This window comes from Coloeus monedula (genome assembly GCF_965178545.1).
Source record: "Coloeus monedula genome assembly, chromosome: 2".
NCBI classification, from domain to species: domain Eukaryota; kingdom Metazoa; phylum Chordata; class Aves; order Passeriformes; family Corvidae; genus Coloeus; species Coloeus monedula.
Window position 1 is genome coordinate 95,686,138 of NC_138782.1, and position 14,031 is coordinate 95,700,168.

General features: G+C 42.0%; 1 protein-coding gene across 15 annotated transcripts in view; it reads right to left on the reverse strand.

The window, feature by feature from the left end:
* MLIP (muscular LMNA interacting protein) overlaps positions 1–8,211 on the reverse strand; it is a 111,072-nt gene extending 102,861 nt beyond the window's left edge. For all 15 annotated transcript variants that reach the window (XM_082300625.1, XM_082300629.1, XM_082300619.1 and 12 more), the window contains exon 1: positions 8,073–8,211. In XM_082300625.1, coding sequence (XP_082156751.1) covers positions 8,073–8,135 — 63 coding nt within the window. In that variant the 5' untranslated portion in view covers positions 8,136–8,211. The remainder of the gene's footprint in view (positions 1–8,072) is intronic.
* Between the last annotated feature and the right edge of the window lie 5,820 nt (positions 8,212–14,031).

Here is a 14,031-nt window from a genome sequence, read left to right on the forward strand (position 1 = left end):
ATTTACTAAAGAAGAATATTAAACCACTTAGTTCTTGCTTGAGGCTGAAAAATCTAATGATTTTTTCAAGTATCCTTGTTATATAAAATCATCACCAACAGCTGTATTTTTAAGAAGCAGTAAAATGGTGATAAATGCACTGTCAGTAACATTTTATGAGATACATGGAATTCCTATGAAAACAATTTCAAATCTATTCAACAGGGGAAAAAATTTTTATGGCTCTTCCCTGAATCTTCAATTTTAAATGGTTAAAGAAAATATTGTCAGTTCATTTCACATCATTTAAAAACATAATATTTAAAAAACACTATAATTTTCCCATGTTTGATTTCCAAATGTTCTTCAAGATCAAGAAACATAATACAGCAAAGAAAGAATGGCAGTGATTCAATTTCTCTCTCATAGAGAAAAATGTGAAATTGCTTTGGGGATTTCTGTCAGTTCTGGGGTATGAATACATCCATTTGCGTACAATTCAAGATACAGAAAGCTTCAACCAGTTACTTTCTACTTTTCAGAATTCTGAACAAATTAAAAGTTGTTGAGCAAAATTAATTTTTCCCCTAAGTTCAGCAAATCCGCTTTTTTTCCTTTTTCTCAAGAATGGATCTTTGTTACCAGGAAGGTATTAATATAGTAAAATTGCCATCAGAAAGTATTTTGCAATATGTACTACAAGTCACCATCAGTCCTTTAAAAAAAGGTAACCATTAAGTCTCAACAGTGCAGCTTTAAATGCAGAAAGGTTTCCTGCATGACCTTCGTGTTCAATTAAGAGCTGCAGCACTGCTCCCTTGATACACAGAACTTAGGGGTGAGGGTAGTGCTTTCCTCTAAAGGAGAAGCAACAAGAAGGAAACATTTTAGATGGTCCTAGAAATTAAGGACCACCAGGCATTGCTCCATTTTCCAACCTGTTAGGAAGTGGCAGGTCCTCACCAGTGCCTCATCATTTGTCTGCAGCACAAACTCATTCCACACACAGTTTGTGTTTCTTCAGCCTGCCTTTGCTACCATCAGTGCAGCAGACTATATTCTTAAAAAGTGAAACATAGGCTACCCTACTCTCGCTTCTCCTCATCCACTGGAATCTTCTTCTCAAGAAGAGATGAAAATAAGCAACCATCACTTGAGGGAGGCTTGATGCCTCACTACATGTGACTGGAGAAGCAGGCCATACTGAAGTAGGGCAGCACTTTTTGGGGATAAACATCCTTGTTCTGGTTTCTGGAGATAAGCACAACACAGCACAGCATAAGTGCAGGAACGAGGTCTAGAAGTAGGCATGGGCTGACAACAAACGGCTGCCAACAAGACCACCAACGACCCCCAATGTCCTCCAACCCATCTCCAGAAGGGTCCAGAAGAATGAATTGCATATGACAACTAATTTGCATAGAAAGTGAGAAACTTAGCTCCAGAACAGGCAAAAATTATCAATAAAAATGCACACTCACAAAACCCAGGCACACACATGATCCAGGAGCCTGGACACCCCACCAGCAGTCCTGAAAATTTCCCAGAGTGGATAGTCCAGAAATACCCTGGTTGTTCCAGTGCTGCCCTATACTTCTAATGAAGGAGCTTTTCCGAGTGTTCATTCTGAATTTCAGTGTGAGCAGCAGCAGTGGACAGTGAACCTCTTCACAAGTATCACCCATAACTCACACATTCCTGAGGAATATCTTTGGAAAAAATGGGTTTTTTTCTAAACAGGCTCCATAGCCAAATTTATTTCTGGAAGTGGTCTCTCACTCATAACTCTCAAGTTACACCTGGGTATCATCCAGGCAAGTATCAAACCAATAGCATACCACAGAACAATCTTTTAATGTAACTGAATTCTAGAAAGTTCCATTCCTAGAACTATCTCCCAGAAGTGCTTTAGTTCATCAACAGGGGCTGTCTCTCCGTACTAACACTCTTTTTCCTGATGCCTCACCCAGAATTCAATCAATTGAATTGCCCTGCATGACTTTGTGGCAGCAACTGATCCAACTGTTCCAGGGGCTCTCTTTCCTCACCCCAAAACATTAAAATATGCCATTGCTACTTGTTCATGAAAAGCCTCTTTTACCAGAACACCCGAGACCCTACAGGAATCTGCTGCACTTCTCTTCTGAACACCCGTGTGAGATTGTATGGTAATGTTTCACATAACCTCCAACCAAAAATGCACTGATGACACCTCTCCAAGATAGCTCTTTTCCCACTGATGCAACCAAAGCCTACCTCAAATGTTCCAGCAGTGCCTCTGTAAGACTGGCATTAGCTTAAAAAAAAGGCAGCTCTTGCCTCGTTACACTTATGTTCAGTGACAGGATTAGAAAGAAGGGCAGACCAGGATTCAGTGCTTCCCATTTTCTTTTGTCCTGTTTAACGTTGCATCAACAGTGCTAAAAATACGCTGCTACGTGCAGGCTCCAAGTTTATTCCCTCCTCCTCCTTCTGGGTGATTGCTTGCTGAAGTAATCCATGCATCCACACAGTTAGGCAGGAATGCAACTCTAGGTATGCAAGAGGAAATGGTGATCTTCTGGCTGGAGCTCTGCCTTGGTGACTTTCCTACACCTGTACAGCAAGATGCAATTGCCTCCATGTTAGGATCTTACCAGTTTCTTGCTGTAGCAACTACAAAGCCTCAGTCCTGATCTACAAAGCTCTGGGTTATTTGAAAGTGGAAGCAATCCTTTTTGCCAAAGCTGCTGTAATGTGGGACAAAGTAGCACAAAATGCCTTAAGTGTGTCAACTCACCCACCTGAACTCAGCTACATGACAAAATCTCCCAGAGGAGATCACACACACCTTCCACAGCAAGAACTAAAACTTTTCTTTTAGATACACAGGAATTATTTACATATATACACATATAAAACCACCTCTGACTCTAGACTTCTGTGTTTATTTAATTTCATATGCCGTGAGATGAGCATGATACTCAAACTTCAGCACCAAATTATCAAATTGAGGAAAGGATTCAGGCAGGCAATGTATTTTTAGGAGTTTCTTTTGTGGATAGGTGTGTTCTTACAGCAGACAGAAGAAAAGCCAAGGTGCAAAGTAAACCAGTGAGGAAAGCAGACTTAAACAAAAACTCACTTCACCTCTCACCTTTACCGTCTCACCTGAATGTAAATTGGCAGTCTAGCAGTCACCTAGCCTGTCCTTTGTTAGGTGGGAGAACTGGCAGAGGAGGAGGGGTTTGTGTGCATGTGCCATCGGCTTGCTCAGAGCATGTAACCTGCTGAAGCACCGGTACGTTCTGCACTCCGGGCTGTATCACTGTTCTTCTCCCCCTCGGAATCCCTGCCATCCTCACAAGATGTGATCATCACCTCCTCTCTCCACGAGAAAGATGTGACCTCAGCAGTGCTGTTCTGTGCTCCTGCAGCACCGTCCTGGCTAGATGTGTACGAGGGTGGAGACCCTGAGCTCTGCACGGACACCAGATACCTGATACACGAGGAACCTACAGACCTGCCCCTCTCACAGACTCCAATTCGAGCTGCTTCCCAAGAGCAGCAGCCGTATCCCTCCCGCCTCGACCTTTCCAGGCTCGCTCCCCCCACCAGGAGCGGCGGCTCAGGGGCTGGTGTGTCACACAGGCACAAGCTCGGTTCGTCTCCACGGCTATGAGCAGACGCAGCCATTCTGCTGTTACTCAGCCACGGAGATTTCTGCTGCTGCCAAAGATGATCCCATTGTCCAGGCGTTTGACTCCCTGTATCTGCACAAAGAAACATTCGCTCTTCCCTCGGCTCCTCTTCCTTCCCTGGGGCGATCCACTGAGGCTTTAGCACACCTCTCTGGCTGCAGCCACCACCAGGCAGCCAGCAGGAGCTGCCTGGTTCATGCCCACAGGGAGCATGTCAGAGCACTGGCCACGGGGTCCTGCTCCTGGCAAAGAAGCGACAGCCTAAGCCCAGAGGGAGTGCTGCCGTCTCTAGCTGTCTGACACCAGCCCTCACAGCACAAGAGCGAGGGTGACCTAGCAGAAGTCTCCATGGAGGCATGGCTGTAGCCAGCGCTCCCTGCCCTGCCCACTCCCACCAGCCTCCACCCAGTTCTCTTTATCTTCTGCTCTTCAAACAACCCTTCCCCATCTCATACTCGCTTCTCACCTGGTTTACATGTCGTTAAATCAACAACAAAACCTGCAAGCAGGACCTGCCATCACCTCACTAGTCACCATCCTCCATTCTGTCTGGGCTCCCTTAGGTGGCAAACTTCAGGAAACAGGCTGCCTTCTTCAAGGAATCTCTACTTCACACACTTCCCATGGAGAAGACCTGATATTGACAGGACTCTTGATGTTGCTACTACAGTACAAAGATTAATCATTGTTTTGCTTGGGTGGACTTGATCCAAATTGCCTCGCTCTGTATAAGCTGTATCCACATACTGTTTGTGAAAACCAAATGCTTATTCTCTGAATGAAGTCCTGCAACCCTCTCATTCAAAACCTAACCTTAATGCCACTTCAAGGAGTGCATGGAACTCGTTCTGATTCATATATCCATTTGGCTGATTTATATTCTCTACAGCACTGTTCTTTATTGCTACTCCATGTAAGAAGAAAAACCCTAAAATGCAAACTATAGTACAAAGATTAAATGTTCCCTGTTAAACATACCAATGTAAACATTATCTTAAATGCAATAGTTTATGTGCTGTTTTTCATGGGGAGAGAATAGATCAACTAAGAAAGAGACAAGTGTGAAATATAATTAAAATAAATTCAAATAAGGCAATATGCATTAAGGTATGAGGACTTCTGAAAACAGACTATTTTGAGGTGAGTCATCATTTCAGTAGGGAAACTCTAGAATTACTGTATCCTTCTGAGCTATCAAAGCTATGAAAAGGAAAATTATGTCCATCTACTTAGTCCAATCTATTTTATAGTGAGTCATTCTATTTTCCCTTCATAAAATGGGCCCTCCATTATCTTCCTTCCCACAGTCAGCTCCACACAAAGACTCTCTTCAGGATTCTGGCTGCCGAAGAGTCTTCCTCCAGGAAGCAAGGACAGGAATTCTTTAACAATAAATTTCACAAATATTACATGAAAAAGCCTGAAGTGGTAGAGAATTTTATATTATTTATCTCATCCACAGTAAGCAGTGAGTGTAAAGGTACAAGACCACTTCATAAACCTGTCTGTGAGGTTGTCTTCTATGTTAGACTCTGAGCATGAACTGGTCTCTATTTGATTGACATGCTACAATCAGAATATTTTCAGAACGACATACACTTTGTTCTTTTGAAAATAACTAGAAAATATTTGTAACAAGGCATACAAATCCAAGATTGGTCTCACACATACAAATACATATAGGTCACAAAACTACAACATTACAGAAATAACTGAGATACGCTGGGATAGCTCACATGGCAATAGTGCTGTGAGGCTCTTCAGAAAGGCAGGGAAAAGAAGACAATCTCTGTGTGCAGCAGCAGCTAAAATGTGGAGAATTTTTGCACAGGTTGAACAACAGGGCTGGGTGAGTGCTCCTGGGTCAGGACAGAGGAGAGGCCAGGGAGGGTGACATCACAGTGGGACTGAGCTATAGACAGCACAGAAGGGGTGAGGAAGTGGGCAGTGCTCCTCACAACAATTTCTTTAAACAACTCAGGGAAGTATCTGGACTCCACACCCTGTTTGTTTGGGGTTTTTCACGCGAAGCTTAAGCTTTTGTGACACCTGCAGAGAACAAAATGGCAAGGCACAAGCACTGCAGACAGTTTCTGCAGGGTGTCAAGGACTACTTCTTGATTCAGGCACAGGATGGGCCAACCAGTGTCATACACAGCTGGATCTGTTATTCATAAACAAGGGAAAAGTGGCTGTGGATGTTACACTCAGTGGCAAGCTTGGCTGTAGTGACTGTGAAATAGTGAGGCCTAAGACCTTGAGGGGAGCTGAGGAAGACAAGTACCAAAACACACACCCTGGGCTTTAGGAAAAGTGACTTCAGCCTATCCAGAAGCTGGTAAGTGGGATACTGTAGAAGGCAGCTCGGAAACACAGGGAGTTTGGGAAAGCCATCATGTCCTTGGAAACAGCCTCTTACACATGCAAGACTGTTCATGATTCAGGAATACAAGCAGACTTATCAGGACACCAGTGTGGCCAAACAGAGTTTGTAACTGAGCTGAAGTGCAAAAAGGCAGCACAAGAGGTGGAAGCAGAATATGAAACAGTTTATGTATTTGCTCTACTGAAGTTAAATATGCGAACAGACATCAACAATAGCATGTACAAATAGCATCTGTGCCACAGATTGACACTGCTACCACGCAGTCAGTTGACCTGACCTGCATGTAACAAAGAAAAAAGGGCAGAATCAATAAAAATCCAGGAGATACACAACTAGGGAAAAAATGTGGGGGCAAAGGGAAATCAATCTAGCAAACAAACAGAAAGGCATTAAGACTAAACAGGCAGAGACAGTTTGAGGTGGGATGTAGAGGAGGCTGGGGCTCAGCAGGAAGGGGACAGGGAAAGGGCTGGGAGAACTGGCTTATAGCTGAGGCATTCCTCCACTGAACAGAGTGGTGAGAAACACACTGAGCCAAGGTGTCTGTATCCCCCTCACTGAGCATCCACGGGAATGTGACCTGCCACTGCCAAGGGACACTCTCAGCTCAACGTGTTGGGAGGATTTAGTTTTGAAACTACTGAACAGTGTGTGACCTGACGTGGGTGTTAGCACGGCTCCCATCACTGGGGTCCCTGTTTGCTCCAGTTTGCTATTCTTAAAATTAGTAAATGATGCACACAGAGAAGGTCATCAGCAGATCATTAGTGTTCCAAATGAAGCACTCTGCATTTTGGAAAAGCCTTACTTAAGGTTGGCTGGTCAATACTTTGTGCATGAGGATATGGTCTGCAATTAGATAACCATACTGGTTATATATTTTTTCTATGCATGAGCTGAAACAAAATTTCAAGGGTTTCCTTTGAAACCTTCCCTGAAGATTAAGTGGATTTTATACTTGTTTTTAATTTTGATGAGTTTTCCTCATATTTTAGATATCAACCACAAATTGAAAATGAGGTCATTGTCTAAAGAATTAATTAAAGAGAAAATGAACAATTAAAACAATAAATAGTATTTCCATTAGAACTTAATGCTGGAGCTTTAGCAATGCTCTTTCAGATATTACTCTTTAGATAAACACTGCTTTTTTAAAGAAAAATACTGTAAGACCAGGTCATGACTTTCAGTTTCATTGCTTTCCCTATTTCCTACCCAAGGCACCTTGCCTTGGTGAAGTTGTATTTAAAACTGTTAACTAACACACAAGCTTGCCAAAACTCACTTAGCTGAGGCTAGTGGAGGCCAACGTTGTGATTAAACAGGAGTAAAAGTTGGCCCACTACGAAACCAAATCAACACAACACCACCATTTAAGTGCTAAAAAATTCAGTGCTAATTTCTTTCTTAGCAAGAGTGATGACCACTTTTCTTGATGGCTTTGCAAAGCCAAGAATAAACTGCCTTTTTTGTGATATCAAGAAAAAAACCTCATTAACACAAGGCAAATTATAAATTGCATTGCAAGCCTCAGCTAGTTAGGAATAAGCTAATTGTTTTGACTGTTTTCACTTTCTCCTAATAATTTGTTTTGGTGACACCTCTTTTCAGTAAGTTTCAGACTCACTCCAGACACAAAAAATTTCTTCTGCCGTTTACTGATCTAAAGTTATGGAACATAATGTGCAAAGATACGAAATCGTCCCTTAAGAAAAACAGAAGAAACCCACAGATATTAGCTATCAGTTTGGGTTATGATAACAAATCGAAGTTTAACTAGATTTCAGTTTTTGCATTTCACATGCACACAAAATGCATTTACAAATTTCCATAATTTCCATAGAAATGTACTGTCATAATTAATTTATAATTAATTTAACATACATGAATAAAGTTTTAATCTTCAAGGTCAGTGGTTAAAGGAAGCCAGGAAATACTCCTATAAAGTACAATAGATTATTTCCTTTTCCTGTTTATAATTACAATAAAAAAAATTTAAAATATCAACATTTCTCAACATAGCTTACCATTTGCTTTTCTTCTAAAGCTTCTCTTCCTGAGGCTTTGCTTTCACGTTTTCCTAACTCCATTTCCCAGGGGAATAAAAATCAGCTAATATCCTGAGCAGAAATGATTCAACCTGACTACATGTTAGATATCCCTGCACTTTTGGAGTCAGGACAGAAAAGTATCAGGAGCACTGCAGTGATTTCTGGTCAGCATGTGTTTCCATTTATAGCCATCGAAAATCCACAAATAGAAGCGTGGAGAGAAGAGAGACAGCTGCCTTTGATAACAATAAACATTGGTTTGGTATCACAGCAAATTGTTCAGGATGGATTTTGGTTACCAGCCCCATTCATTCTCTCCTTTTTCCCCTCTATCCCAAAAGCTCACACTGAAAAATCCTGTTGAGCTTTTGATGGGGTACCCTTCATTCTCAGACCAGGGTAAGAGAGCAGAGGAGGCTCCTGTTCTGCTAAGTTCTTTATTTCATAGTCTCATAGCTTTCTTGAAGGCAGAGTTCAAGGGGGTTACATGCTGAAGCCAAGTAGCAACGGCAAACAGCAGGCAAAACCAGCTTCTTCTTCTAATTCTAGTTTCTTCTATATTCTCTATACTTTTTCTTACAGAAGTGTGGATTATATTTCTTAACTGACCAACATGATTAACACACAATTCTAGTTTTCTTTTTCTTAACCTATCCTGGTCTAATTCTAACAGTCGTAAGTCTTACACACATGTTACACATGTATTACACAGATTTGCATATACAGTTTCTATGAGCTCTTATTGTTTATTTGAACACTCCATCTAAAATATGTGAACAGTACCATTCTATCTATATTTTGTCCTAAAGTAAAGAATTCTGTGAAAAGGTACCACTGCTGCAGCAAGAACTGTGTTTAAAGTCTCTGCTACAGCTCTTTAATGTTTAAGGCACTTAGCACATATTTCTACTAAAAGTTAAAAATCTATATTTCTATTTCACTTCGGTGCGCCTTCACGTATCTTAGCTTGTCCAAAGGTTTTAATTCAACCCCTGTGCTTTAGCTTTCCTCTGAGCCTGAGTCCAGAGGAGCTTTCACTCCAAGAAAGTCCACGAAAATTAATAGCTATGTCTCAGTAGCACTAACTTGAGTTCACAGAGATTATTAAGCAAATAAAATGACAAATATAATTCACTGGCGCCACATGTTGCTATGTAGAGATGAAAGTGTACAGAAAAATACTTTAAAACAGCACTTTACCATAACTATTGGTCTTTGCCTGTTGAGTCTTTGGAACTGAGCTATCCCCCTATTCCCTCATGCAGAGTGTACTCTCCTTTCCTAGTATCAGAACACGACATCTTGCACTTCTGAAATGCAGAAAGAGTTGCTAAACTTCCAGCAGGCACTGTGAAGAAATGACCAGTGAACAACTAAAATGGAGCTGACAGCCATATGAGGGTGGTTGTGGAGTCTGTTAGTTGACTGCTGAAGAATAACCTGGCTCTGGTTCACAACGATAAAGTCAGGAGGCCAATAATAGAAACTGGAGTGCTGGAGGAACCTCTCAGCAGCTCTGCTGAGGATGCCAAGGTTTCCAACACACCCTTCTGCTGCGACATCAACTGGGATCATGTTGCCTAAGGTGTGATTCACACACAAGGCTGGCTCTGCCCCTACCAGCAAGGGAAGGGGAAGCATGAAGACACAGAGTAACACAGAAAATGTTTGCTACTGTTAAACAAGAACATGCTCTCTAGTAATCTGTGGTTCACTAGCCCAGCTGTAAAGCTGGCTGTTTAAGCATTTCACTAAATCCCTCATAAACACGCATCATTTCCACCTCTTCCCGTCAACACATTGGTAAAAGAAGGCTCTCATAAAATAAATAAATAAGTAGATGGGATAAATTAATAAATAAATATTGAACCTTTTTTTATCTATAATTATATTTTTATCTATTATAACTAGGCACACTCCTTTAGGCATGTCTCTCGATAGATGTTATACTCACGTGATCTTTAGAGCCTTGGATAGGAAGGTAGCCAGTCATCTCCCAACAGTCTACATACCTTATACATGAAAAGTTGATAAAAAACCCCCAAACCTTAAACCGTTCCTGTTCTGAAACATTCTTCAGAACAAAGAAGAAGTTAGTTCAGTGACAATTGTTTTTCTTTAGTCTTTCTTTCACCTGTGTAAGACAGCCAGCAGAAGAGTAAATATGGCAAGGCAAATGCAAAGAACCAGTCAAATCTGCAAGAGCTGCTGTAGCAGAGGGAATAAATATGAGCTTGATGTCATGAAGTAAAAAATCACCCTGCTGTGTCTCCTGGAAATGCTGGGATAAAAAGAGCAAGAGTAAGCAACATAATACCCAGAGGAAATCTGCAGTTCTCCTCTCCTCAGTGGGAAGGCAAACAGTAGTAAGTTCGCATCTCCATAATCTTTCCTGAGGCTGAAACTTATCCCTGTGGCAAGGGATTTCATAATGTCCTTGCACCACTTAAAGACCTCAAAGGAGGTCCTCAGCGGGACCCAAACAGCAGCTTGCACTATGCTGCTGCTTACATTACCAGCCATTCCTGCGGCGCAGGGGAAGAACCTGAAGCCCCTCCACTCCCATTAATCTGTCCATTTGCAATGGTTTGAAATGACAGACAAGGACAGCAGCACCTCAGGTGGGCACATTCAGCTGTGTCAGCTCGATGCCCTCCCAGCTCTATCCCACTACTAGTTGGGAGACCCTGGAGGTCAGCAGGCTTCCAAACAGTGGCTCCCAGGGGAGTCACTTCCTCCTTGGGCTGGGGAACAGAGATCCATGTCAGTAAAAGAGTAGGCTCTCAGTGGTGCAATAAACCAGCAATGCAGGACTCCAGACATTTATAAGCAAGTAATGGCAGATTTTTATCTGGTGTTTATGCTGCATGTAACTTAGCACTCATCCTAACTACCCTAAAACTTAACCTTCAGTAATGTTTATAGTCTTTACATGCAGGGTCTAATACTGTTCTCATGTGTCATCTCACCCTCTGATATCAAAGACAATCACTATAGAAAGACACAAGGAATTGACTATGGAGTGAACTGTACTCAATAATTTTAACATAAGACAGTAGTGAGAGTATGTAGTTTCACAAGTGGGTTTTCCATTAACATTCTTGTAAAAGCATCTAACAGCATTCACTTGAGAATCTCCACTTCTCATGAATGGAAATTTACATTCAGGATGCATCATGCTGCTGACCACGCAACTGCAAGGCAGTTGGAGCAAACTGCATTGGAGATGGGAACATGAAAAAAAGGCTATGAATGCAAGAGAGTATGACACCAAACCAGGAAACAAACACTGGATGCAGGGTTCTTCTGTAGCCTGAATGCCATTATATAAAGACCCTGGAGATAGAGCACAGAAAAGCTGACCATCACCTTATTATCTACCACACCTTGCTCAGGATGACATTTCATCAATAAACCTGAGGAAAGACCATGATCCTAACCATCTGAGAATTTGGTTTTATATAATCACGAGAGTACATTTCTTATTCCTACAGAGAAATAATGGTTATTGTACTCCAAGGACTTTCTGAGACACTGTTAGTAACTGTATATTTCCTGTTTTACTTCGCAAGGGAAAAACATAGAAAACAGGTGCTAAGTAAAAAGCATGTTCTAGACATTGCCTAAATTGCTGTGCTATTTCCAATTGCTTCTTTTTATTACAGTCACTCGTCTCTTGACACCTGTTTCTCTTCTCAGACCAGGACCTAACAAGAGGCCAAGAGAAGCTGATGGAGGAGAGGGTTGTGGGCTTTCTTGTAAGGTGCAAGTGCTGTATATCCCAAATAACAGTATCGTGTAAATAAGGCATTTAAGCAGATGTTATCTTCTGTGCTCATTTGATCTGCTGTTCTTGGAAAAGGAAGCAAGTGAGTATCATGATGCTTCTGTCACTCTCAGCTGTGTTTTCACTCTTGTGGCTCCTGCAATTCTTTAAATTTGCACATTTTCATTTTCAGCCTGGCTCAGCAGTAGCCCAGGGCTGCCAGCCAGTGGCTACACCACACGTCACACATCTGCACTGCCGCTCTCCTAAGCCCATAGCTTTTATTTACTCAGCATCAGACACATCATAAGAATTCAACAGAAGTATTAATTCTTACCCTGATGTGGTCAATTAAGCTATATTCAGTTGAAAACCATCTACTTAACATATACCAGTTAAAAACCCTAATACAGCAATTACTCTCACAGTGATTTTTAAAGCTCTAACGTGGAGAGAGTTTCTGTCCCACACTTAAATCAAAAAAGCTGAAAGGAACAAGCACAAACTCAGTAGGCTTCCCCATGACTCTTAACTGCCACTCCAGCAGATGGCACAAGTTGAGCTTTCCAGGTTATTTCTGGTGCTCACCCTTCTCTCAGCCCCACCGTGCCCTGCCAGCAAGCATCCCCCTATGTTACCCCAGGTCATATGCACCCAAGGTCACTTGCACACGCCTGGAAACGACAGGACACCAGCAGCATTTCTAGCTGGTATTCCATGGCAAGATCCCTGCAGCAATGAAGAGCATGACTGAACTACCAAGACAGCATATGAAGCAGGCTTACCTCCAGGCAGCCAGGAGCCAAGGGTGGGAAGCTGATCCTTATGAGAGGTGGGTGCACATTCCTGCCGCAGAACCCAACAGCTGCTGTTGTCACTCCCTGGTCCACCCCGCTGGCTCTGCAAACACTCACAGAGCAGGAGATAGCAGGCGTGGAGAAAGGAAAACAGCACAGGCACCACAAGTTTCTGCTTTGCATGTGTGGAAGCAGAGTCCTACATGTCATGTACAGGGAGCAGGAGACTCCGTGACCAATATTCTCCAAAGGGAGAAGTTTGTATATGTTTGAGGATGAAAACAAAGAAGGTTATTTCAACATAATAAATTGTTTCCAAGAGCTCAGAGCCTTTTCTGACACGGCAGTCCATGGAAGCTGTACATGCGTTCTTCTCTTTGCAGGTCTTTTAAGTCAATTATTTTAAAGTGGAGTATCCTTGGGCTGGCAAGGTCCTACATCTACTGTCCTCCAGGGGTACAGATAGGAGTGGAACAACAGACCTCTTTTCTGTCAGATATCCATTGCTTCAGCTATATACATGATGTCCCTGAATATTACTGCTATATCCCAGCCAACCAAATTATCCTGGGCTGTAAAATATACTTCAGTAGATCAGTTACACACACACAAAAAAATCTTCCCTCCCATATCGATTGGTACTGTTTTCCATGCCTTCCTCCACAACGATGGCTGTAACAATGATAGGATGGAGCTAATGAAATACATCAGTAAAGCATTAAATACTTTCATAGCTATCTTTTAAATGATGTGGCAGCTGCGAATGAGGAGAAGCCCGTTCCCCACAGTTAACAAGGGACTGCTCCATAGCCAGGCAGTGGCTTTTTCTAGTCACCTCCCAGGTCAGCAGGAAATGAGAGCACAGGATATGAGCTGTCATTAACAGACCAACTCCCACTGAGCCTCTCCACCTTCTGTTTCTGCCCATTCTTATCAAACAGCCAAACCTCAAAAGAGACATTACTCAGTGCTGATAAGGACACCAGCATCTGACCTTTACCTCTGCCCCTCTTTTGCAGAACAAAAGCAAAACATAATCAACTGCCACTGACTTTTTTTTTCTTAATTGAAGCTTGAATAAGCATAGGCTTTGATTAATATATTTTGTAGAGCTGCATGTCCACAGAGAGTGTTACTACCATAAGTTTATATTCACAGCAAAATTCTCAACACTGCAATATGAAATTTGCCTTGAAAATCAGTCGAAAAGGACAAAGATCTCAGTGCTTAAGTTATCTGAATGGCGACAGCGTTTGATTAAAAGCTTGTCATTTTGATAGGAAATATTTTGATTTTTGAGCTCTAATGAAGAATCTAAAACAAATATTTATGCATGGGAACTAAAAAGGAAGAAAATACCAAGTTCTCAACA